At 39.7% G+C, this 27,985-nt stretch overlaps 1 protein-coding gene across 3 annotated transcripts; it reads right to left on the reverse strand.

Moving 5' to 3' along the window:
• Positions 1 to 64: 64 nt before the first annotated feature.
• On the reverse strand, positions 65 to 27,985 carry KLHL7 (kelch like family member 7). Of its 3 annotated transcripts, none has more exons than XM_088058086.1 (15): positions 27,755 to 27,985; positions 23,664 to 23,766; positions 22,608 to 22,701; positions 21,275 to 21,399; positions 19,357 to 19,532; positions 16,820 to 16,994; positions 15,490 to 15,632; positions 10,566 to 10,806; positions 7,357 to 7,558; positions 6,994 to 7,091; positions 3,893 to 5,409; positions 2,655 to 2,726; positions 2,069 to 2,154; positions 879 to 963; positions 65 to 741 (listed from the first exon to the last, which is right to left on the reverse strand). In XM_088058086.1, the coding sequence occupies exons 1-11, from the start codon at positions 27,872 to 27,874 to the stop codon at positions 5,126 to 5,128; spliced, it is 1,761 nt and encodes a 586-aa protein (XP_087914212.1). In that variant the 5' UTR covers positions 27,875 to 27,985; the 3' UTR covers positions 65 to 741; positions 879 to 963; positions 2,069 to 2,154; positions 2,655 to 2,726; positions 3,893 to 5,125. The 3 variants fall into 3 exon arrangements, with proteins under 3 accessions (XP_087914212.1, XP_087914172.1, XP_005518929.1); XM_088058046.1 differs by having other exon boundaries at positions 3,627 to 5,409; XM_005518872.2 differs by lacking the exon at positions 2,655 to 2,726 and having other exon boundaries at positions 3,627 to 5,409.

Below are 27,985 nucleotides of genomic sequence, written 5' to 3' on the forward strand. Positions count from 1 at the left end.
AAATGTTCCATTTTAGTTTCAACAGTTCATCTCTCAGATGTAAAAAGTCTGTCCCAAATTAACATTCAAAAGTTTATACTTGCACATTTATTTCTGCAGAAGAGAATTGAGAAAGGAAATAAAAATGAACAACATTTCAGAAAAAACTTAAAAGGTTGAAAGCATTTAAAAGTTCTAATGGTGGTGGCTTAAGAGGAATCTTTCCAATTGTGAATTCCTTTGCTTCAAACTGTTGCCACTCTTCAGCTGATAACTCGCTCTTGGGTGTGAATAACTTCTCGGAGGCAGGGCTGGAGCTGCTGGCTGCAGCAGAGGCTGAGGTGACAGCATGTCCAGAGGCACTGGCGCTCTGTCCAAATAAAGCACCGCTCGAAGGCGAGGCAGAAGTGGCTATGGTGGCACTGAAGGCTCCAAAGGCTGGGAGTGGAGTGGTGCTTGCAGAGTTCACAGCAGAAGCGCTGCCAAAGCCTGAAAAGCCAGAAGTCCCAAAGCCACCAGCTGTGGCAGCTGTTTTAAAGGAGAAGGAGGCTGCGGATGGAGCGGCCGGGCTGCCAAAGCCGACGGACTGGGGTGCGCTAGGAGAGGATGCTGTCCCAAATGCAGGAGGATTTGCAGCAGCAGGAGAGCTCCCAGCAGCAGGGCTGCTCCCAGATGATGTGGAATTCGTGAGGTTGGAACTAGTTTTAAAGGAGAAACTGCTGGCACTGGTACTGCTGCTGCTGCTGCTGCTGACAGGAAAGCCTGCAAGTAGAGAATTTACCAAATGTATCAGAATGGCTTACCCCAGGGACACTAAACCACTGCTGTTTTTCAAAGATGCAGCAGCAGCAAACTACAGAAAAGGTTTAAATGTTTTGGTTCTTAGAACAGGAACTTACTTGACAGCCCAAAGCTTGAGGTTTGCTGTCCTCCCATTCCAAAGGCAGGTACAGGTTGAGTGCCCATGGCCTTGAAAGCAGAGAGCTGAAAAAATTCCAGAGACATACAAGAAAACTAGATTCCAAAACAAGGAACTCTCTCTCAGTAACTATTTGAAAGGAAAATAGAGCTGCCCAGTCCTACTGAATCAGACTCAGACCGTGCTGGACAGTGATCACTCCTCACAACTGCCTGTTCTTGCAGTGCTTTAAGTGCTCTAAGGCCACATATGCGCTTCTCTGTAAAACCCTCCAGAAATGCAAATCTGTTCCAACTGATCCATTTTTGCCTATCAGTCACTGACCTGATCATCTCTGGGAGCTCTCTTTCTCACCTCTTACTATTCCAGCTTGTGCTCTGTAACTGCAGTTAGAGCACAGCTCGGACTCACTCTCTTCTGTCTCCCTGGCACATCCCATCTCCTGTGGTAAAGCCCAAATCCTGCTTGTCCACCTTCAGCACTGAGCAGACCAAGGGCTGGCATCGTATCACTCAACCTTTACTGCACTTCATGCACACTGCACTCAAATAGAGCCACTTCCTCTGTCTCTCTGATTATTTATTTCATAGGGGCTTGAACTCTTTGCTTCTGAAAACCCATCTCCTTCACAAGTGTTTGTCACCTCCCCAGGACCAATGACTCATTTCTATCTTCCAGTGTTACCCAAAGGGCTTCTCTCCCGCCTGTCTCTCATTTCTGGCATTGGCCAAATGCTCCATTTATCCTAAGGTCTCTTGGAGAGCAATTCTGCTCCAGGCTGCTGATTCTGTCTTGGAAGAGCCAACACCAGCAGCAGCACATGGGTGAAAAGGTGCAGTGGGGATTGGCCTCTTCCTGGTCATGCACACGACCAGATCCCAAACTTAAGCTCCAGTTGCTTTCATGTGGCTTGCAATGAGAGTGTTCCAAAGCTGGGATCAGCTGCTGCCTCGCTAACATGGAACCATACCTATACATTTTTTTCCCAGTTAACTGAAGGGGTTTATTATACCACCTGCAATTCACTAATTTCCAGAGTCAGAGAAGATGCCCAGGTGGCACATCACAATTACCCCAGCTCTGAGGTCTTTGTAAAAAACATCAGTGTAAATTACTTCATAAAAAAATTACATCAGGCACAGAGACACGCTGCCATTTGTGAACACTTACCAAAGCTGTTTTTGCTACTGTATTGAAGCTTTCCACTGAATCAACCAATTTTCCCACTGTTCTGCTAACAGTTCAATAGCATCTATCTGAAAAGAGAGAGAGAAAAAAGTGCATATTTTTATTATTGGAGAAGATTTTGAAAAAAAAATTAAAAGGAAGTTGGTCTGTCAACTGAACCAAACAAAGGTATTTTGAATTAGAAAATAAACTTCACTAATCCATCAGAAGAATTTTGCTTTCCTTCTACTTCAAGATGAAAATATTGCATTTTTGCTAATAACACAAGATTTCTTTAAATACTCTTACTATTACCCTTATATGAATTTTTTATGTCTTTACATAAAGAGCAATATCAGATTGGACAGTCTGAGCCAGAGATCTCAGGCAAAAAGATGATGTCAGGGTAGATCATATAGACCAGCTGCAATTTTGGCATTCTCTTTGGTGCACAGGAATTGAAGGATATTTTGGCATTCTGATCATCTCCTAGAGTTGTGAGATAAATAGGTCAAGAGTTGCCACCTGAGGATTGCTAATAAGTCTTATCCCAAAGACTGTCCCCATGAGTCATTGTTAAACTGCTTACATATTTCCCAAATATATTGTTTGCTGTCATAGTGCTCCAGATGCAGTTCTTCTGAAAAGACATCTGAAAAGCCTGCAAGGAAAGGAAAAAGCAAAAACTTCCAAGAAAACAGATTAATACTTCTAACCACCCTGCATAGTTACAAAGACATGGACCTTGGTACATTATCTTGTCTGTCTTGAAACAGTTATAGTCGGACACAGGAAAGATTCATAAGACAACTTCAGGGGTGTAAACACCTCAAATGAATTGGCAAACACGGTCTCTCAAAACGGGAATAAAGACAAGCAACTGCAGCATTCAGCTCTCCGTTAATCCCTCGCCTTCCAAAGCTCCCCAACACCGAAGCCGGTGAGAATGGAAACAACACGCAGCTGCTGCACGCTGCTTCTGGCAGCAAAGATCCCCGAGCTGGTTTCCCACGGCCCCGTGGCCCATCCCGCAGTCCCTTGGCCAGAGCTCAACCCTGCGAGTGCCGGACCAGAGGCTGCCGCCGACAGCCGCGGCCGAGACCCGCCGGGCCCGCTCTGCTGCGGAGCTCCCGCCGGCAGCGGCCGCACCGGGGCAGCTCCGGGAGCCGCCCGCAGCCCCCGCGTCCAGCCCGCCCGCCCCGCCGCGCTCGGGGCTCCTGGCCCGGAGGTGCCGGTGCCCGGAGCGCGGGGACGCTCCTCCCGGCGCCGGTCCCCGAGGCGGCCGTAGCCCCGCAGAACCGAAGGACGAGCGCGTCCGCCTATTGCTGCCGCCGCCCAGCGTGCCGGGGACTATTATTCACTCCTCAGGAAAACGGCGGCCTGGAGTTTAAAAGCGGATGTAGAACAGATAAAAGAGCCTGTCCAGTCTAAAAAGCACACGGTTGCCCCCGGGACTCCAGTAGTTCGGAATCAAGGAGTGGAGACACCAGGGACGCGTTTCATGGATACGACTGAAAAGATACGGAAAAACAGAAAAAAAAGTATCATGCCCTTCACTTACTGCTGAATAAAGAACGGAGTTGCAGGAACCATAATGGAGGCCGTGAGTACATCTAGTCCTGTCTGTACAGGCAGAGTTGTCAGAATGAGGAAGGAAACGAGGAACAAGCCTATAAAGAAGCACTGACTTTGAAAAACCAGGATTTACTTAGGAGAAGCTGGAGGAACTTCAGAACTAAAACAGACTAAACATCCACAGCACCAGCGAGGTAGAGGTAGGCAAGCACCAACTTTTGAAGTTAATTCACTAGTCTCATAGAAACAGACCTGAAAAAACCAGCAGGTTAGAAGAGAGGTGATGTAACTATGATGCAGCTATGAATAAACTAGCACGGGAGCAGGACAGATATCATTTGTATCATTTTCCAGAACTGGGAAGAAGCACACCACATCGATGACACCCAGAGCTTGAGAGGCTGGACTTGGGAGGCTGCATGAAGAAATTTACCATCATGTGGGCTGGAAGCATTTACAAAATTCTGTGCTTCTTAACCAGAGATGAATAACCATGCGCAACTTCTGAAGACTTCTGTAAAGTACCTTTAATGACTTGGTTCATGCCATTTTAAAAACAGTCATTTTCAAGAAGAAAATCAATATATCTGTTGTATTGACTTTGCTTTTCTCATTCCTGTTCCCATGTTTGCTAATGATTTGGCATCTACAGTCTGATGCCTGGGAAGATAGATTGAAAATTCTTTCCAAGTTTCCAACTTGCTAATTATAGTGCACAATTCTCGTCGACTTGACCCACATTCCCTACCTCAGTGTAATAAAAAAAATAAAATCAAAAAGTCTTTTTGAGAAAGCTCCATAAAATGCCAAAGAGACCATTAAAGTGTTCCTCTAATTTCTATGTATGGCCTCTCCAACCTTAAAGAATTGATAAGCAGTCATGCAAATGATGGAAGAAACTCACTGGAAGAGGGCAGTTATCATGATCTAGAGAGCTGCTAAAACCTTGGGAATCTTTATTAGACAGCAGTCCTTGGTCTTTCCTGAGAAAATATCTTCATTTTATCCCAGTAAGATTTCTGCAGGTAGGTACGAAGGAGAAAAAATAGTTGTTCCTCTTTCTCAATAAGCCAAGCTGTATTTACTCACCTTCATTACAGGAAGTGTCTCTGCAACTGATCTTGGTAAAATGTCATTTAACCAGAATTTTTTTCTTCATCAAATGCTTTAGAGGCATTCTAAATATTTGGACTGAGTTTGTGTTTGACAAGGCCACACCCACAGTCCTTTTAAAGGAAGATGCCATGTGATATCACCTATGTAAGTGGATTCTCAAAACACATCCCCATCTCTTTAAAACAGATAAGAAAATGGGCATGACAAAATCCACATTATATAATATGCTGTATATACAAATTGAAAGACTGCATCTCATTTCTTTTCCTGCTACTAAATTTGACATGATTCAGTAAAACATGGAAGCAAACCACCAATAACCATCTTTTCCCAAGTCCTTGAAGAATGCCTTGGCATCTCCTACAGTCTTCAGATCTCTAGAGTTTCTTCATTTGCCCCACAAGTGTCTACAACACAGATTAAACAACTTGTCACTGGGAAAGCACGGACTTTGGAGTTGGCTATCCACTTGTCTGTTTCAGTGTTATATTCAAGAATGTGCCCTAAGCGACCAACACCCTGAAAACCAGCCAGGACATAGACTATAGATCCCACCGCAGCGCACTTCACTGTTACACCTTTCCATGGCATTGGAGACACCATCTTCCATTCATTCATCTTGATATCGTAATATTCTACATTATCAAGGCCACCTACAAAGCAATGAGATAGATAACTGATTATGTTGCACTGTATGGACTGCACTAGAGCATGCAAACTTAAATCTTTTATTTTTACGGTTTCAAAAACCCTACACTTAAAAAAGCAAATCTGAAAATATACCCCAGTTTCTAAACTAGCAGCTTATCCTTGTATAATAAATAGAAAACATGAGCAAAGTGAAAAGGAGATAGAAAGTAAGATGTACTCTAACAAATTCACACTAGATGCTTTCTAGAGATTCCAACATGTTATTTCACGAACAGAAGAATTTTATATGTTGAATTTCTGGTGGATTTGGGGCTAGTGACTAAAAGTGAGGAATTACCTGAAACTTCCCTATAGCAATAGCATTTCATTCTAGAGGGCTCATGGGTACCTTTACTAAAACTGGCCATTGACTGATAGAGGAGGTCTCTCATCATGATGATACTAAAATCATCAAAGTGTAGAAGCCTAAGTCCCTTTGAAAAGGGCAAAAGGAACCAAAAGTTATTAGAGATGAGTAGATTTGGTGACTAAGATTTGCTTCTTCAGGAAATATGGTAGTAATTACACTTGACAATAGCTACACACATCCTGCTGTCCCTATTTAACTCAGTTTTCACTTCCAGTACTGAATTATTAGATCTGAGAGATTAAGAAATCTATCATATATTAATAGGTAAGAGTTTTTCACCCCAGACAACTTTTCTTCGTTTTATTCCAGTAAGAACAATTTTTAACACTTCTAAGAGGAGCATTCAGTGAATACATTTGTATTTTGCAAGATGGCAGATTACAGATTGATAAAATGTTTGTGCAACAAATGTATCTCTTACTTTTGCATTAAGAATCAATCCTGATGGAATAGTTTCCATAGCCAATCAAAAATCAAGCTATATTCTAAAATAGAATTCATCTGAAATAAAGTATTCCACTTACCATAAATAGCGATTAAAAAACCTCATTAATGAGAACTTTCCATTTTGAAAAGCATTTCACAAACCCTGTGCAACTAAAATTAAATTCTTCTTTGTAAAGTATTCTTCTAGTTTTAAAGACAAGGAAACAGACAGATCATAATTGACCTGGCCATGACAGTAAATTGTATTTCAAAACTAAAGAACTCAAGAGGTCTCACATTTTCACCATTTTACAATACCAGACTATATTTAGTCTGAGACTATAGTTCCTAAAATAGTGGCTACACCTTTACCTGTCTCTCAAAAGAATGCTAAAATCTCTGAAAACACATGAATAACTAAAAATAACCCACAAACCCAAAATAAAAAACAAACCAAAAATCTTCTCAGATGCCTGGTTTAGCCATATTAACTGTTTCAATTAACTGGACTACAGTAGGGGTGCATATCTGAACTTGACTGTCATTAGTACGAGAATTTGAAAAGTAAGATAACAGTGAAGTGGGAAGGTGAAAGGAAGAAGGCAACACTGATGTGACAAGAACAGGACACGTTTGATGGTGCTGCTCAAAGCTTTTCAGCTGAACAGAGTGGAATGAATTCATTCCAAAAAAGAAAAAATGTCCATGAAACCATGTGTGACCAGCTAGAGAATTAACAGAATTAAAGTACCTAAACTATTTTGTCCACCCACAGCAAATATTTTGTCCTTTACAAACACCAGCCCATGATTCTTTCTGGCTTCAATCATTGGACACAGTTCAGTCCACCTGGGGAAAATAAATCAAACAGAAAAGGACAAATCACCATCTGCTTCATAGAAAGTAAGTATAACCTATCATTAGGAAAATAAAATATGGAACAAAGCTGCTTAAGAAAAACCATCTTTCAAGTAGAACTACAAAGAACTGATTTCTTAATGCTGATTCAGGAAAAACTCCTTACCAGAGTTTTTCCTGTAGTCATCTATACTTCAATCATTTACAGAGCTAGCAAAGACACAAGTGACTAAAGCCAACCTGACTTAACACTTACGTTTCTGTGGCTGGATCATAAACTTCACAGGAATTCAGGACTCTTCCAGAAACATTGTTTCCCAGGCTCCCTCCGCATACATAAATGAGCCCATTGGCCTCTACCATTCCATGGCTGCATCGCTGAGTCAGCATGCTGGGCTTTGTGTGCCAGCTCTCTGTTCTTGTGTCATAGCATTCAAATAAATACAGTGCAGAATTGCCTTAAAAAAAATAGAAACCCACCAAAGTGGCATTAATCTTCATGGTTGTCTTTCAAGAGAAGAGTCTAATAGCAATTATCAAACTGATGCTTTGTTAGTGGAAAAGGGAAAGCTGCTTTCCTGCCTCCAAATGTAGAACTAACCTCCTTCAAACTTGGGATTATTCAGAAAGCACATACTTGTAATTATTTTGACTCTTTTGTTCCAAAATATGCAAGTAAGTTTATAAAACTGCTATTTGTGCTTAAAAACAACAAGAAAAAAAAAAGGTTTTTTTTTGTCTTGGAGGGGAATAAATGCTAAATAGAGATGTATATAAATTATCCATCCCATTGTCATCAGCTCATGCTACTCTTACTGCTTGGAAATATATTGAACTTTCAGATGTGGAGATGAAACCAGCTTTATAAACTCACTACAGGTTCATGAGTCTTTTTCCTCTAAGCAATGTGACTTTCCCAATACCCAGAATACTCACTGCCTTTGGAATTTGATAGCTTATGTCATAACATATTCCTGGAATTATTAGCAACCACAAAACAGCTACCTCTGCCCAATTTACTTTCTTCCTGAGGACTGATAGATACTTATTGTCTGGATATGCAGGGTGTGTGTACTCTTCCCTCAAGAGCCAAGAAAACTATTCTTGAAATAAAAAACAAATTTTCTAATGAAAATATATAGATGGGGGCCTAAAACTTCAGCTAAGTGACTGAATCATAGCCAGGGCAGAGAAAGCTGAATACAACTTTCTCAGAAAAGAACAACATCCTTCTCTTTGTTTCAAAAGATATATTCACCTAGAACAGTAAAAGGTGCTTTTTCTTGTGCCTGTTTTACCTTGGCTTTCTACTTCTAAAAATTAAGCATGTCACACTAGCAGCACTTACTATCAGCTGAGGATTTGAACCTTCAAAGAGATGCTGTATTTCCAGACCCAAAATAACTCCTATCAACACTCCTATAAAGTGTGCATTTGTTCACTCCCACCCTGTCATTCTCAGTATCACCAAAAACTGTACAAGAGTGTACATTTTTTTCTTTCATGTAAATAGATGTTTTCTTTGATGTAAATAGATGTTCTTATTGCTTTGAAGTTGCAGAAATTCCCATCCATGGAAAAGCCAGCAGACCTGTCTTTTTTTTTTTTTAACCAGGTAGAAGCTTCCATTTTTAATATAATGCATATCTCATATATTTAGTATAATGTATTTTCTATCAGTATTTCTCCTGCACTGAAACAAGAGTGGAATCTGGTGTGTTCGGCTTCCAGACTCTGTCAGTTATTGCAAATAGAACAGGACTCCCATCAATTCAAGAAGGAGAAATGAGCCATGTTGTCTGTAATGGACTGGCACAGTAATCCAATCTCTTCAATTGATGGAAAAAACATGCAATTTTTAGATTTCTTTACAGCTAAACACACTGCAGCATTTTATGACATGAATGCTTTCAACATAACTGTCTGATTCAAATTAGAAAATATTAGATTCAGGAGAGACAGACCTTTCCAAACTTTCAGTATTCACTGAATTCTGAAGAAAAAGTACAGGCAAAATAAATTCCATTATTCATGTTTAGCTTTTACTATTCTGTCTTGATTAATATTTATGGAAGCAAAGTGCAACTTTGCAGTAATGCAAGGGTGTATCCAGAAGAAAACTGCTATGTTAAAATTTCAACTCTAGTTGCATTAACCATTTACCATGCATTAGAAAATACACATACAATGAAAAGTTTCTGTTGTTATTCCCCATGAATTGAAACATGAGAAACTGAAGATTAATGAGATGATGTATTGTTCCAAGTTTCCCAATGTGGCCTTAGCTAAGCCTATTTCAAGTAATGGGAAAGGTGCTATTTCACATTCACTACACGAGGTGGCAGCTGGGAACTGCTTATTCTGATGTTACATTAGACCTCTTAAAATATTTTAGAGTTCAGATAACATGGCCTAAATGTTACAACCTCCATTAAGTGACTTTTCAATGTTAAGCACTGATCATGACAATTTTTTCCTCTGTTTACTTCCCTCTGCAGCAAGGCAGACCTCAAAAGGATCTTCCTTCTAGGACTTTTTTCCCATTTGTTTTTATTCCCCAGAACATAGCTTTATCAGCATAGCCGTTTTTACGGCTATACCATGCCTGCATTTCAACCTTTGGATTGTTGATGATGTATCATGTTTAGACAGAAGAATATGTTCCTATAACACCACAGCATAGCATAAGTCCCCTTCTAAGCTTTTTCGAGAGAGAAAAAAATCCCAATGATTTTTTTTTTTTCCTTTACTATGCTGAATAATGCATCTAAAGGAAGTATCATTTCTGCATTTGTGGAAGCAAACCAACAGAGTAACAAAATAACTCCTGTCATTTGACAGAAAAATTGGCAAAATTCCTTTACAGGACCAAGTACAATTTCACCACCAAAAGCAGTAGCTGTAAAAGATTTCCACGTCCTCCCGCCACCCTCCAAAGACCACATTAGGCCCAACATATATTGGTCATTGTCAAAATGCAGCTATTCTGGTCACACATTCCAGAAAATTTTAGACTACACTGAATTCTGTGGCCTTATAGAAGAAAGATAAGAGTGGGACTCCTGAAATACATTTCATTGAATCACACCGTCATAGAATTTTTAGGGTTGGAAGGGACCTTACAGATCATCTATTTCCCTCTGCCATGGACAGGGACACCTTCCACTAGATCAGGTTGCTCAGAGCTCCATCCAATCTTGTCCCTATTTAACTCTTTAAGAGCTGCAGTGTACTTCTTACTCCAGTTATTAATTTCAATCAGTGAAACCATTTTCAAAACACAACAGAAATAGGTTGTTGGACTGGGCAAAAGGGGATAAAATCCTAAATATGGCAAATAAACTCATTAGGCTAACATGGCAACGTGCAGTTTCTTGTCAACAAAATCATGCAAAAAACCAGAAAATTTTCCAGCTATCTTTCTTTGTGCTTTTTTGTTTGTTTTAAAGATTTTTAGTGTCTTACCCACTTCTGAACCACCAGATGTATAAATTTTGCCCTCAGCAGCACAGGCTGCAAGGCTATCTCGAGGTGTTGGAGGTCCTAGCTTGGAATACCAGCTATCCTTCACCACATTGTAGCAGTCCATTCGCTTTATAGGGAAGAGCTGGGAACCACCCAAAATATAAACTACGTTGTCCCAGAAGACACAAGCTGCATCCCTGCGCTTTTCAAAGGGACATCGGATGTCTGTCCAGCTGTAATCCTGCATTACAAAGAACAAGTAATGTCTAATAGATTATAACACTTACCTGCACAGTGAGTGTTTTTCAAACAGAGCTTTTCATAGAGATTTAGATATGGTCAGTTTTAAGTTCCTTTTCAAAACAAACATGAACACTGTTTATTGAAGAATACTCCTCAGGCGTACTCTTGAAAAATTCTCTTAGACACAGACATAGTTAGCTGCAATGAACCATGACATTATGAATTTCTGTTTCCTCATGCCCTGTGTGCACCCAGTACAGCTTCCCTGAAAAACAGTTTTGGTGTTTTTTCCAACACAATTGACCTCCTACTGCTATCACGTTAGAAACAATGCATGTAATCAATAAAGTAGGATTGCATTTTCTTTTATAGCAATGGAAAAATACATCTTACATATAGTAACAGATTCTTTCTAAAAAATAATAAAATACAGAATATACCAAACAGAGACAATGGAAAAAGGAGAATATAATATCCAAATTGACAAGCAACTCAGTAAAAAAGCTCTGATACATACTTTATTACCATGACAACTAGAAGCTTATTTACAGAATTTACAAAACACAAATGTTCTATAGCTATCCACAGTTGATAGCATGAGAAATAGGGTAATGCTCCATCACAAATACTGGCAGTCATGATGCCTAGAAACTGATTTTGCATAGATTGGCAAAATCAGCAAGTATCAAATATGAGCAGTAGTGCCCAAAGCCTTTAAAAACACCAAACTCGACAACTGATGGCAGACCAGGATAGCATACAGCACAAGAAACACTTCTTGAGTAATAGCATCTCACATATTCCATGAGCATAGCTTGAATCCTATACTGAACAAGAAAGTATGGGACCTTAACTGTTGTCTGTGCCACCTCAAGAAGGTCTACCTCAACCTGCTGAATGACCTTCACTGGAATGGTTCACACAAGACGTTACATCATTACATTTTCTTAGCAAGGACATACTTCAAACACCTTGGTCAATGAGGAAGAACAGCGACTCCTACATGGGGGTTCAAAGAAAGAGAGGCAGAGCATGTTATAGTCCAGAACATCTTACAATCTTTTCTTGTAGCATCCCCCATATCAAGAAGAGCTGTCAGCTGCATGTGGCCCTTTATGGTGAGAAACAGGTCCTGGGGCATCCTAGAAAGGAAAGCCATACTACAGCATGGCAAAATAAATAGCTGCATAAATCTTAAGAAAATGTCTCAGTGCATTGTGTAAGATCAACATACTTTCTAGCTCAAACTTCTGGCAATTTTACAAAATATCCCTGTTGTTTTACTTTACTGTTATAAAGGGCTGTGACCTGACCCACTTTTATGGCTTCTGTTCATGTATCCATTTCATCCATACCTTTATCAAATGAAAAGCCATAAACTTGAGTATACTCAGCAGTATCCTCCTCTTTCAGCAGGAGGCAATTTAGGTCATCTTCTTGCAATACTCTTCGATGTTAGTCTGTACCACATAGAACTGATTTCAATTTTTGAATTTAACACATTTAGGAAATAAACAGAAGTGTTGCTTTACACCACAGTCAAGATCCACACAGCCCTGGGCAGTGCAAGTCTCAGTTCTGGGGGACTGAGTAGGGAAAGACAGACCAAGATGGTGACTCTTTCCCTGCTGATCTCTGTTTTCATCAAATTGCAATGCAGGACACCAGAGGCAAAAGCTATACCTTTTTCTCTTTCATCAATTTATTGAATCACTTATTAAAACTACCTGAACTCCTGAGAGCTTCAAGACCCCATGACAAGAATGGAACACATACAATTATAGGCCCTGTGAAAAAGTACCATTTTTTGTTTAAGACTCTTCCTCATTTTCAGTTGATTCCTCTTCCATGTTTGTCACAAAAGCCAGCAGACATGCCCACTGTGGACAACCTCCTCACTAACAGCTTACTGGCTACAGCTCTATCTCCTCATAAAAGGTATGCCGGTTCCCTTAATCATCAAGAAATAGCATTGCCAGGCATCTGTTACTTTTTCTTTGCCATTGTTGAATTTTGCACTGCTGAGAATTTAAAACTTCCAACCATTTCTGGCCTCTATAGATAGTAGTTTCAAAAGAATTAGCATATTGCTGACACAAAATCTCAATCATATATAAATTCTGTACTGAGAATTCATAAAAAAACCCAAGTATTTTATTCCCAACCTAAGGAATTTTTTTTTAATATTCTGTGAAAAATTCAACAAGAAAATGCTTCCCACAACTGTTAATAGAATGTCTAGGATTTCTAGTAGTATTCTGAAATCATGTATGTCTACTCAAATTAGTGCCAGACTGCTCCACAAGTGTTATGCCCATCTGCATCTGTCCCGTTGCATCATTTTACTCTCTTGCTGAAGTACATGCATCAATAGAAATACCAGTTACAGTGCAACAAAGATAGCAAATATAGTCTTAAAATAATCCTGCTAACATTCTCAACAAATAAAACACAGTATCCAATCCAGTCTTATTTAAAGAACCCTTCTGACAACAAGGAAATTAATATTAGCATTAGACACTAATTTTGTGTGCAAAGGAAATGGTGAAAATTAAAATTTTTGCACTACTTTTTTATTATCATATAACAGCTATGGAAAGTCATATTGCAACCAAGAAAATATTTTCAGGAAAAATTTAACCTCTTTTAAATTATTTATGCAACATGCAACCATTTAATTAAATTTCTGGTTTTAATTAAAATCAGAAGTGAAGGACTAGGTCACTATTCAATCAGTTCAACAGACAAGCAAAATTCCAGTTTTTTCCCCAAGGTCCTAACCTTGCAAAAGTACATACACAAACTTAATTCTCTGTTCTGTAACCCTCCCATCATCTTTTGATGAGACCAGTTAAAATGAGTTAAATGGTAATTCAGCAGAGGTTCTGGATCCTTGGTTTGTTGCATTTAATAAGCTTTTGTCACAGTTTAAAGATTAAAATCAAATACTCAATCAAAACTTCCAGAAAAGGACCTTTAAATAGCTTAAGAGTTGGAAATTAAGTAAAAGCTGTTCAACAAGACATGACAGGCTAGCTAAGAGTATCCAAGAAAGCATATAAGCACTAGGAAAACACTATGTGAAGTAACACATGCTTGTTAGAATAAAGATGTCCAATTACACACTTTTAAAATTTTCCTTCCCTGCCCCATTCTTCCCCCACTCCTTACTCCACATGCAAGGCTTTAAGTCTTGATTAAAAGGCAATTCTTCAACGTTTCTTCCAAATTCAGGGTTTTTTTTGTGTTATACCTGGACAAGTAGTCTATGAAAGGTAAAGCTCTTGTATCGTACGCTTTATGTAGACTTTCACAGACACTACTTTTTGTCTACAGAACAGATTGCTTTGCCAAAACCATGCAACTGACTGAAAAGTTACGAATGCCCTGATCAAAAGCTTCTAGAACTCAGACCTTGTAAAGGAGAGAATTATCTGTTCTGCATCCCTCACCTCCTCACCCCCAGTTGAAGTGCTGCTTATCTTGAGTATGTGTATAAAGGAAAAAGGCAGTCCTCAGTTAAGAATTTTCAATTCCCAATAGGAATACACATTAAGTGTCTCTCAAGCTAAGTCAGCAAAGCTGGTAGGTTTGAGGTTTTTTCCCCCCAGACTTGAGTGGCAGTCAGAGAAGGTGGCTTGAATTTTATCTTACAAAAGGAATGTGAAAGAAAAGTTCAAAACACATCCCAAAGGCTCATTCATTCAGAATTAGATTTGACAGGGCTCACATTGACTATAAAGTTCACACAGCACACAAAACTGTTTGAAATTTTAACAAGCATTTAATATGCCGAGTTAGAACCAGAATTGCTTCAACAAAATATTACATGCACAGGATCTCATAACTTAAGAGAACCCTGATGTTTACGTAGCAAATTTATTCTGTGTTACTGTATATGTCTGCCTGGTAAAACAGGGTATGGGTAATCCTTCTGTATGCAGTTGACATTTTTAGACCCTTTAGTCTGCACAGCTGAAATAGACACCACTCCTGTGGCTTGATTTTATTCAAGAATCATGGGAACAAATTTCAGGCAGAGCTTGCTTGTTCTTAAATTGATCACCTCTAAGTTTTTTGTTGTAGAAACTCACTCTTTTCCACTTATGTAATACTTGGCTCCCCATTCTTTTCCTTATATACTCTTAAGAATAAAAAAAACCTGTGAACTATTGGGATTTAGAAGTGGTTGTATATTTAAAATAAATGCACTAAAAAAACCCTACAAAAACTAGGTTCTATACTAACATACTAGCCAGTAACTTAACATGTGCTAAAAAAACCTGCTTTGAGTTAATATCTAAACACCTGAGTGCATGCACATGCATAGAGACTTACATATATTCCTAACCAATTTCCTAACGTTTCAGTGACCTTTTGTTTATTTGCAGCTGTGGAATGCACATACCAATCAATGCTCAACTCGGACAGATTGATCAGCTCTGCATATCTAATATTGCTAAGAAACGAATATAATCATTCTATTCAAAATGAAGTATTACATCTAGGTACACAGACTTAAAAATAATTAACCATATTCTTCCAATTGTATACCCAGGAGGTAGGGAATACTTCCTTCCTAATACCGTTCTGTAGATCATTATGTCTTAATTAGTATCAACAAAGAAAACAGGTAAGATTACAAACAGTGAATCTTAATGCATTCTGAGGTAACGATTACCTTGGGATTAAAATATCTGCAGGACTGGGGCTGAGAGCCTCCAAACAAAGCAATGCGATAATCATGTTTTTTTCTTCTTGGTCGGGTACCTTCCACTAACTCTTCTCGGTCTTCCGGGGAAAGGAGGTGGTATCTCATCCCACCTGCAAGGAAGACAACAACTGTTGCAGATCCAGTGTAGCTCACACATGGATAGGGATGTTTCAGAGGCAGGGATGGGGGAGAGATGGAAGGGAAGGAAAGGAGGAAAACCAAGTTTCTACTTTACACCTATACAACTTTGATTCAAAATGGAAGAATGCACAGCAGCATGTGAGGGTGGGAGCATACATCCAGATTTACACCCTATTCCAAAATGGCTGCTCCATGTGAAAACAGGACAGATACAGACTCATGTTATGTACCAATGCTCAGCTCATTTACCAATGTTCAGCTCATTTACCCAATATTAACAATCAATTAAGATTGTTGCATTAAAACAGTCAAAAGGAAGCAAGCCCAAAAGCATTCCAAAGAATGCAAAAATATTGGTGACATTACAAGCCACTAAAACCAGACAAAAATCCTTATTTCCTATACAATGCACCCAGCTTGGTGTCACACAAGAAGTACGACTGTGATGTCGAATGTCAGCAAATACTTACCAACATAGAGGGTAAATTTGAGTCCTGCTCAATGAGTCTGAAGGAAAACAGTTGTGTACTGATTTTTATATCTACACTAAATTGAAGCCAACTAGTTAACTGCTACTGAAATTGATTTTCTTTCTTACATGATAAAATTTTACAAATGGTGTCTAAAAACAACAGGAAAGCTTGTTTCCTGTTTCATCTGCACACTGAGAATGCAAATGTAGGATCACTGTAGGACTAATGGTCAGTATACAACAGATAAAAACAGTAAAACGTACACCTAAAATTCTAATTTGCTTAGGAAAGCTTGCAAATATTGAAAATGTTGACATATTTCTTTTATTAATGCACATACAAACATGAACAATATTGAAATTACAAGCCTGTCACAAAGGCAGACTAACTTTCAGTTACCCTAATGAGTCATTGACAAAATCTCTATTCCATTACTTCTCATGGAGTTCATTCCATTTGCTAGGAGAAAACAAATGAAAGTCATACTGTTACATAAGATGAGTTTTATTTACATAATAATCTGCCAATCCAACTTCAACTAAACACAGCATCCTATAGGGAACACAGATGGATTTAATGTGAAAATGTTAGAGCATTTTAAAGCAAAGAATTTTCAAAAATTTTCAAAGCAATTTTTTAATTATACAGAAAATCATAAAGATTTCAGCTAGAGGTCAACTTACTGATCACCATTTTAAGGCATTCTGGGTTATCCTGAATAAGTGGTTCAGCCTGAACTGTTTTACTTAAGAAGTTCTTTGATATTAGAGGAAATCGGACTTTAGCAAGAATATCAACCATGTACGGCTGGCGATTTGGCTCATCATACTTCAGCCATCTGACTGCTGCATCATAAACCTTAAACAAGAGACAAGGAGAGAAAGGGATAAGGTACATCACAGAGCAAGACAAGCAACAGAACCTTAATGCTATGAATTGATTCTAATGATTGCTGGAGGTTAACTTATGCTAACATTTTATTATGTGTGGATCCCATTGCCATCTTTCAAAAACCCCCTCCCCAAAAAAAAAAACCCTACAACAAAAGTCAACCAAGCCCATAAAAGGACAATGCTCAGACAAGTAAAAAAAATGCACAACCACTGAAATAAATCTCATTTACAAACTTCAAAAGCCTACTACTTCTGCTGTTTAACTTTTTTCCCTCTAAACGGAAAACATGAATCTGCAATTCACATTTATGTGGGTAACTCCTCTATCAGGTTAAATCTAATACTCTTCAAGTTCTGTGCCATAGCACCAGTAATGCTTGCACAGAAATGAAGTAACTTCTATCTGATATAGTCTCCTGAAGTGATAAACTGGTTCTCTTACCAATCATCACGTTGGGTATCCAAATACAGTGCTATTGTTGTGTCTTAGGGGACCATTTAAATCAAAGTTTTATCTGCAAACTACTGTAAATTTACCAAGGTGCTTCCTCTTTTTCTCCTTCTCACAGGAAAAGATACTGGGTTTTCTTAGGTGTCAGGGAAGGTACATCAGGGAAGATAATCAAGAAATCTGCTCTATTTATAATTGTCCAGTGGGTCAGGATGAAAAAAAATAAATAAATCTAGGATTACATGTATATTCTGATACTTCCATGCTGCTCTCAGACACAGCAAGCTTATGCAGTAGCACTGACTCTAAAGTGGCAGGACAACCTCACTGCAAGCAATAGCACAGTGTCTACACCTGTAGCTGAAGCTGGTCAGTGACTGGTGCTGAGTGACAGATAACATGGAAAGAAACTTCATGGAAGAATTATTCAGGACTACTAGACCCCAGCTGTAACTCTGCAAAATGTAATGTTTCTCTCCCAGAAAATGTGGGAGAGAAAAGAAAACAATAATTAAAGGCTCAATTCCATCAGCTAAGGAAATTCAACAGAATGACTTGAACAGGAACACTGTATAGGACAGGGAGTACTTAATGCTACCTTTTCTTTTTGCTAAATATAACTACGCTCCACACCAAAACAAAAGTTAGAGTATAATGTCAAATTTCTAACAGTACTCCTGAGAAATGAGATTCCTGCAGTACAGTCAAACTTCTGTTTTCATACGTTACATCACCATACAGTAAGACAAATAACTAAACCTTAATGCTGCAAACGAATTCTTCTGCCTGTTGGAGGTCAATGTCAATGGAAACTTCAGACAGCACAACATCCATTTCTAAGAGGATATACATACCATCTCAGCTACAACATCCCTCTGTTGCACTTCAAAGGTTTGAGTCAACTCACAATGCCATACCCACACAAACTTAAATTACCTAATTCAAGCACCAGAACAGCAGAGCTACAAAGGCAAGATTTCAGTTTGTTTTCAACAGCTTTGCTAAGGAGCTACAAGTGCTCAGCAGCTGCAAGTGCCAACTCAACTGCTCCAACAAGACTACAATCACCTGTCTGGGCTGAACTGTAGATACCTATATGTTTCCTATTTTCTTGCAGTAGGAAGAACAAGCTGGCCAATAATCATTCAGGGCTGTGCTCTAAGCTGAATCAAGCATTCCAAATGGGATAGCCGTGAATATAATTTCTACCACAGGTTACAAATTTTAATTGAGTGAACTCCACGCTCCTTTCAGCCACCTAAACTTTTTTATGCCCAGCAATCCACCACTGTCAATGCATGTAGCTTTCAGTGTTTTACTCATCTTAATTCCAAGTCCCTCCGTTCCCCAGGTTTGTGTATATCTATGTTTCCATCAGAAAACTCCTCTCTGGAATGGGCTAGGCCATACTCAGGTAGAAATGTGCATCCATTAAGGTGCATTTTGCTCAACTGAAGTGAAGCAAACTTGCTTCACTTTGAAGTGAGGTTTGAAGTGATCCACTTTCACCAAAAGCACATAAATCCCAATCTAGAAGCATCCACTACAAAACAATTTAGCTCACATACGCTATTGAATCAGAAGCCCTATAAGTATCTTGACAAAGGAAACTGTTCTGCTTATTCCCTCTATGACTTCTTCCAAGTCTGCTGAAACAACACATCTGTAAACCACACTTGAAATGTGAATATTTATTAATATTTGGTTTTGACCAAGTTAGGATGCACCTTTTTATTCCACATTTTAGCAAGCAATAAGTGTGTCATATCCTCTAGGAACATCAGAAGTGAGATACTTGAATACCTGAAGCCATTTCTTGATTAAAAGAAGATCATTAAGCTCAATGCTTTCAGCTGCTATGAAATACAGATCTCACCTGGTCTTCTGCCCTCACTGTCAATGTATCTTGGTTCAGGAGATGTGTCACACGCTTAACATCAAGCTGAAGGAACTCATCTGTCTTGTAAACCTCAGTGAAATGCTGATGGATGAAGTCATCTGCAGTGGCTTTCAGTTCTGGGCAGTCTAGGCATTCTGCTAGCACACTTATGCCTATGAAGGAAAGTCAGAAAAAAACCCGTCTAAACTTGAACTGCAATTACCTTTAACATATTAAAATAGAATACAATTGCTGTAATTTCAGTGATACTTACAATTCCAGTTTAATATTTATTACCATGCTTTTTTTCTCCCCCATTAAAACACATGCTATCATGACTCACCTGCAATCCAAGGCAAACTAAGACAGGGACAAGCTGCTGATCCCTATACCTGTTGAACTAATTGGAGAGTCAGACCTGCAACATCTGCTATATTAACTGTCTCTCCAGCATATTTCCTCACTGTTTCTTTCCCAATTACAAAGCACACAACAGTACCTTAACCAAGTTTGAGCCAAGCCACACTAACCACGTCTAACCAGAACAGCTTGAGAAACTGGATCCACATTTTACAACCTCTCCTGACCTGCTCATGCAGCATCTGTCACCAACCAAGCCCACTTTCCTTCAAGAGTCATGGTGAACTGGGACCTCTCTATACACACAGCACAGTCAGCTGCAGACCACACAAAGTGAAGTTGATGTTGCTGAAAGAACAGAAGGTTGGCATAAAGGCATAAACAGCAAGAGCAGCTGAGAAGCACCACTGCCAACTTTGCCATTAAAAACAATGTAAGCACAGAGCTCTTCAGCAGCAGCTTTTCATCATTCCACAGTCTTTCTTCTCACAGAAGAAATGGCAAGTGTGGCACGAGCAACTCACTAACATATGGGTTGAAATTAGTCTGAGCTGCTCAGAGTAGTAAAATGTGAACTAGAAAGATAAAATCCACATATATGACAAAATTTCAAGATTCAAATTAAACCATGGTTTCTTTCAAATACTTTTTCTTTTTATGAACTGTGTACTTGCTTGTGAGTCTGCACAAAACATGTTTCAATTTAAAAACAATGCCCTGAGGAAAAATTGTTTTAATCTTTTTGCAATAAATTAGCAACAAAGTATGCAAGTCTTAGAGACCATAATTAATTTTCCACCTAACAGAAGCCACAGGGCAGAAATATGCCTCAAAGCAAGCCTAAGTGGCATCTTCCTTAGGTAATGCCTATCTTCCAGCAGTTGTTTCAGAGCTGCAGGTGTGCTGCACTGAAGTGCCAGTTGAGTCACTGTAATTCAGATATACTCTGCAAAACATTTCTATTGCTGCTGTAAACATCAGTAATGATTGAGATGTTACTAGAAGAATTACCTAACAATGTCAATAAAAAACATTTAAAAAATTTTCTCTTAAATTTCTGATTACATAAGGTGCACCAAATCTTAAGCATGAAAAAGTATTTAGTTCTACTTGTTGTTTATCTTTTCTGTAACACCAAGTTCACATTAGAGCTACGGAACATGATATCAAACCTGCCCAGATGACATTCATTACTTTCAGTCAAAATTAAAAGCGAATAAAACCAAAAGTAGCCTAAACTTACTCTGTTTATCTTTGTAAAAGATATGCTAGTTTTGTAAAAGTTACAAATATGTCAAATTCTGCCTGCAAGTACAGTAACAACTGAAAGCTCCATCTCACTAAACACGTGTAGCTCTCTAACAAACAAGAAGCCCCAGCGTCCTGACAAGCTGGATGAGACCTTGCACAGTCCTGTGGCAAGGGGAAACAGTTCAGATTCAGAGAAAAATTATTTTTACATGCCTGGATTTAGCAAAATATTACTGTCTATCCACGAATAGATAGTAAAGCAAAGTTAAAAAATAAACAGTAAATTTAAGTCTATTTCTCTTACCAAGACAATTGGAAGCATCAACTTGTTCTTTTAAGAAGTCCACACACATTTTTTTGACAGGTTCAATCTGATACTGGTTTGCTGCATCTAGTAAAGACTGGACATTATTGCTGTTAACTGAGATTCTGCAAAACAGAAGGTGTAAAATTAGCATCACTGAAATGACCTATGTTGCAGCAATAAAAAAAGCGACTTACACAAATTCACATAAATGGCAATATTATTTCCCTCCTATTTACCCAAGAATCTTTCACATACAGTCTAAGGACACATCCTTCATGATCTTTCCAAACTGCTTTTGTTTGCTCTACTTTACCCAGGCAGTGCAAAGAAAAACCAGTCTTGGAAGCTGAAGAATAAGCCTTTAACACAGGTTCTCTGCAGTCCTGTACTTTGCTATGAGTTGTATGATTAACCACTTGCACAAAAGGAAAAGACAAAAAACCAAACCCAGAACCATTTTTAATGACCATTTTCAACTCCCAAAAAGACATCAGAAAAACCTGTCTAAAGTTTGTCAGGACTGGTCTGGCTGATTTGCCCAGAGTGCATAAGCAGAATAACCAGTTTGGCAGTGCTTCAAGAGAAGTTATGGAAGCCACAGTCTAGGGTTTGGGTATCAGGGCATGCAACCATGTGGCTGGGGTGGGCTGTTGACACAGACTATCTGCTACCACTGATGGAGTATACAAGAAGATTTCTCTCAAAAGAAAGGAGAAAGCCTCCCTAATGAGAGTTAACCCCATTAGACGGAAGGTCTGCCATCCATAGGTCTGATTAAAGCTGATTAAGTACTGTTTACAATCCTAGCCATTTGCAAGAGTAGGGCAGGGTAGGGAGGGGTTGGAAGAGAAAAAACAAACAACCACAAAACCTGCAAATACAGGGACAAGCTGAGACGGGGGGGAAAACACTGTTCATAGGAGAGTTACCCACCCTGCCTGTTTTGAGATGAAGGTATAACACCTGGAAATGGTTCTGTGCCATAGCTACAATGGCCACAAAGAGAGACCCTGCTGATATCAATAAGGACCTGAATTACAGAACCATGGGAAACATCATTTGGCTCCAACACTGAAGTCAAAAGCCTGAAGTGCTTTGAATTGCTTTCTGGAGACAAATACCACTCTCTTATGTCTGTAGGGCTTCCTACTGGTTAAATAAAAAGGAAGAGGGAGGAAGGATAGAAGGTCTAGTCATATCAGGCTTTAAACAAAGGAAAGAATTTTAATGGTAACAAAACAGATTAATCACAGAAGCATCATTTTAAGCTTTTATAATTTAAAATCGGCAGGCTTCCTAGAAAAGCATGAGCTTTAAATAACAAAACTACCTTGCAGTATAAGCAAACTCCACGAGCTGTTCAATAATGTCAGGCTCTGCATCTTTTAGCTCCACTTCAAAGGACTTTGATTCAATCATATTTGCTGCAAAAAGATTAAAAGACAAACTTTTAATCAAGAAGTCACTCTAGTTATTGTATGTTTTGCAAACAGTAGAAAATAAAGCAATTATACAAAGTGGTAACCTGCTAAAAACTGCTCAGAGTTGATTGCTGTTTTCCCAGGATTGCTAATGCAAGTCAGGAAAGGAGGCAGTGGAACAAACAAGATAACTGGTGTGAGTACATCCTTGTGTTATCTAAATTATGATAAACTGTCTTGAGTAGGAAAAGTCCTAGACGTTGTTGACTGCAGCCAGACTGCCATGTTAGCATTAGCACTGTCAAAAGCCATTGCCACATTAAAGCTGATAACAATGGAGACAGCTCTGAGCTCCCCACACCCAGACTCAGCACTAGGTTTTACCCACAGGTGGTTACCATTGACCACTGGAATGAATGGTTATTTTACTTCCATTCAACTTTGATTTTACAGTAATTTTACAATTCATGGGTAAGGTATACAAAAAATAAGATACTACATAACTGAATTTTTAAAGAGAGCACAAATGAAAGAACTACAGAACCACAGAATTAAGGTAATCACATTAAGGTAAGAAAAGATCTCTAAGATCATCCACTCCAGCCACAAAACCATGTCTCTAACAAGCCCAATTTATATGCAGAAGTGCCTGATGGCAGACAAATTCTGTAACGGGACAAATAAATTCCCAATTTTCAGCTTAGGGAATGGAGATAAACTCTAATACAATGTATAGGCCTCAATTATTAAGAAAGCTTACAAATGAAGTAACACTTCACTTGATCAAAAGAGAGGAAAAATAAGGGGAGGGGTGAACAGAAATGAATGGAATAAGGACACAAAATGAGACATCTTCACTTAGACTTATCCTTCAAATTAATCACTTTCATAAGATAAACAGGTTGACAGACAAAACAGGATATAATCATGAAAGTTTAAAATTAATCAACTTTCAAAAGACTTACTAGTAAACATCAAGTTAAAAAAATGACTGGCTGAGGCAAGCACTACACGGTGAGCTGGGATCTTTCTTTCTTGAACCATAAGAATGACATCACAAAGAGTTTTCTGAATCAGAGGAAGAAAAAGACAAAAATCACCATTTTAAAAATATTACAACAATATTTCTTTAGAAACAGCTTATTGAAATTCATTGTTTTTGGTAACACAAACAACTCAAGAACATTATGTGATAAAAAGATTTTCTGAAAATCAAAGTTCAGTAGCCTGGAGAACTCGCAACCATCAGCTTACCCATGAATTTGTACAAGATGGTAGTGAATAATATGAACTCAGATTAAAGTACTTGCTGTAGCTTTTACATCACCTTACAATAATGCAGCAGCTAGTAGGGGCTACATGTATATTGTACTGCTTTCATCTATTAGTGTCTCTGCTGCTGATTTTCAAAAAAATTCGCAGGAACCTCATATCTGAAGTCTGCCATCCTATTGCCCAACTGGAGTCAAAGTGATGAATGAGTTTAAAGCATTCAGTGGACCATTTTAAAGAAAATGTATCAAAAAATATCACTTCTGTGGAAGTGTTTGACTGGCCATACCTGATGAGCAACTAGCTTCCAAACAAAACATAATTTATTTCTCATTTGTTTGCTGTTTATATGTAGGCAGCTAGTTTCTCCCTACATGTGAACTGTCATGTTCTAGAAGAAAGGAAAGCAACAGAACTTCTAAAAGTTTCCAGGAAGGACTGGGGTAAAAACACATAATTTGAATAGATTCTAAAATGCTATCTCTTCTAAAAACATATTGAGTGAAATAAATGCATATCATACTACAGTTAATTATAACTATCTATTAAGAAAAGCTGAGCAGCACTGCTTCCTCAAAAAATAGGAAATAATTTTGGATTATCACCTTAAGTTCATGGAACTGCTTTCAAAAACATCTGTGTACACCCATCCCAAGGCCAGCCCCAGAAAAGAACATTTCCACTGTGGGAAATATATATTTGCGACGGTGTTTTCCACATGGACACAATATTATCTAGGGCTGATAATCCACATTTACAATTCCTTTAAACATGCCTGTTCTTATTTTTTTACAGGACACTCAAAAGCACATACCAGATAAAATATAAATAGTACTTTCAAAAACATTATCTAAGTGGAAGTTGGATGTGGGTGACATATACCTTCCTTTGTAGTTTTAAACCATTTAGGATTGAAACAACAACAAAAAAAGAGACCATTCTGGAAAAGTTTCAGAGGAAATCCTTCAAAAGCTGAAATTTCTAACACCTCTGGTTCAAAACAAGCATTGGAAACTAGCAGTACAAGATACCATAAAATCCTGTGGCCAAGCTTTGCCAAGACTTGCAGCTGTTGCTTGAGCGCCACGCTGCATTTCTAAAACACATTAAATGCCTCAGCTCAGCATTTGAAACACCTCAGATGTTCTAAGGCCCCTCTGGGTGCATTTGCCAACCAAAACAGACCATCATTTTAACTTCTTTCCCTGGGATGTTTTCCCTGTGGGTGTGACAGTTCAATTTCAACTAATGCTCGTCTGAGGATTTCTGCACTTCCTTCCAGAAGGACCCACTGTTGTCACTGGGTCACCTTCATGACAGAACAAGTGACTGGTGCTAACCAAAGGACACACCCGAGCGCCAGCTTCTGCAGGGCACTTCACCTTCCAAATAACAGGTTCAGCAACACCTTGCAGCTCTATCCCAGCTTCATTCCCAGTGACTTCATTCTTGGCTGACCTCCACTGAGCTGCAATGTTGTAACAAATGCTTTACGCACATGCTGTCCAATAGCTCCAGAAAACCCACAAAGATGTGGGTCATCAGTGCTGGAGACAAGCAAAAAGTCCTCCAAGTACTCAACACACTTGGCACCAACACCTCACCTGTAGTGAGTGCAGGTATGTACATAGCTTACTCCAAACTCCCACACTCATGGAGGGCTCCTCTTCATCCCAGCTCACACAAAAAGCAGCCTCATTATAATGAGCTGTAAGCTCCCATTGGCCCAGATTCCTGTAGGATTAAACTAATGAGCTAAATATCTAGAGCTGCATGTGCACCTTGACATTTCTATCACAGGATATTTTAACTCATATTCAGGTTTTGTAACTACACCATAGTTCTTAGAAAACATAAGAGGAAAGAGCGGACTACAAATCCTCTTACACCTTCAGCATGACTAATGAGCTGAAACTTAGTGTGCCTTCCTCTGGCTCCTGCTGATTTCCCAAATTTATCCTGTATATTCACACCTCCTCCTACCCCCTCAGTGATACATGAGCTCCTCTTACAAATGACTCCTAAAAGAAGCATGAGTTTCATGAAATCAACAAAAATTTCTGGACCAGTCAACACTGTGTGGGATACGTAAAGCTCACCTGAGGTCAGATGAGAAGTTTTGCAGGCAAAACTCAGAGCTGCACCTCCTTGGGCATAACAGATTCTGGAATCTGAATCAGAAGTACACACAAACTTCACAGCACTTAATCCTGATCCTCTCACTCCTTGTTTGGAGTGGCTTATAGCTACATGAGAGCTGGCACTCCACTGCACTGCAAGATGAGGCACTTACACAGAACAATGTGATGCCACACACTGGAACAGGGACACAGCAAAGCACTGTGAATTTCTGCGCTGGGGACTGCACATATATGGACAGGAGGGTAATATTTCCTTTATCTGCTTACAAATCATAACAGCATTTGGCATTCCCTTTTAAATAATGGAAGAGGTATGAACTAAACACTGAGGAACCAAGTTATGAATTCAGCCACACCTTGGAATATGTTTACACTTTTAGATCAGAAACAAAGCCTACATAAACATAGATCACAGGCTTTAAGTCTTAATTCTACTACCTGAAGTCAGTGAAAAAAAATTTAGGTTTTCATACGTAACAGCTTAGTTGTGTGAAACGGTTTATGAAGACGAAATAACTGACTGGCTATTAGTGAGAGAAGAATAGGGCTGAAGTGCTAGAGAAAAGCAGAACCAACACCAATACTTGTGAGGTCAGGACCCAGACTGCTGGTACAGACAGCATTAAAAGCTGGACTGGGCCTCTGGCAAGACTAACACTGGAGGACAAGAAACTAAACCCTAGAAGACAAAACACATGACAGCACCAAGTGCGAAGCCCCTATGTAGTCTGGCTTCAGAATTAGCTTTAACTCTGGCTCCACATCTCTTTTTAAACAAACCAAAGTTCCACAACCAATGAGCTCCTCCTCTGAGAAGAGGAATTTCTTCATATGCACAAAGTTACACATACCATCCTTCTTCTCTTGTGCCATTAATTTAATGGTTTTTATAAAGAAATAATTAAAAAACAAGTATTTATTTCAGTTTAGACAGCTCAACTGACATGTATCTGTATAACTGCAATTTTGGTTACCACTCTTGCTCTATTGGTAAACAGAGGAGTCATCTTTAATACTCATTAAAGTATTCACCATGGAAACTATCTGCCCAAGAATTTGAGGCCGGATGAAGCCACCAAACTCCTACACTGCCACTGGCTTCCTAGTGCGATGGGCAGAGGTACTCAAGACAAAAATGCCACCTGTGAAACCAAACAATGGTTCCACTCATGCCTCTCCTCCCGCTGCAGTTTCACTGTTCACAGGGTGCACAGTCAATTTGTTCAGAGTTTCTCGTCAAAAATCCAGCACCAAGCGCCTTTCCACTGCCCTCAGGCTTCGGTTCGAAAAGGGCTCCGTGAATGCTCCGACAGGAGACACTGGGCCATCCATCCATCCATCAATCCCAGCCTCACTCCTGCCCTACCACACGCAAGGCGCTATCAGCTAAGGAAAAACAGATCCACGGCGTCTTCGGCCTCCAGCACCCACAAGGGGCCGGCGCAAACGGAATCGCAACTCGCCGCTCTCCTGTGCGGCTCCGGAGCCCCTGAGGCACCGGCAGTGCCGGTTCCGGTGGGATTTTCCCCGCAGTCGGGCCCAAGAGACGGGAAACCCAAGGGACCCTCGGCGCGGGAGCGAGATCTGCCCTCAGGGCAGCACGGACATCGCGGGCCGCCGGCCCCAGCGAGCGCCTCCCGTACCTGCTTGCGCATGGCGTTCATGACGCCCATGAAGGAGGCGAGCAGCTTCGCCTCCTCGCGGGCGGCGAGCTTCTTCTCCGTCTTCTTCTTGCTGCTCTTCTCCGACCCGGGCGCGGCCATGCTCGCCCGCGCTCACCGCCGGCGCGCCGAGCCCACCCGGGAACATGCGCCCGCCGGCTGCCGGGCGGCGCACAGCGTGTGGCGGCGCTCGGCAGGGGCGGCAGGCGGGGA

This window comes from Pseudopodoces humilis, chromosome 1 (genome assembly GCF_049639895.1).
Source record: "Pseudopodoces humilis isolate 2021_Gansu_Grassland_sample_001 chromosome 1, ASM4963989v1, whole genome shotgun sequence".
Lineage (NCBI taxonomy): Eukaryota > Metazoa > Chordata > Aves > Passeriformes > Paridae > Pseudopodoces > Pseudopodoces humilis.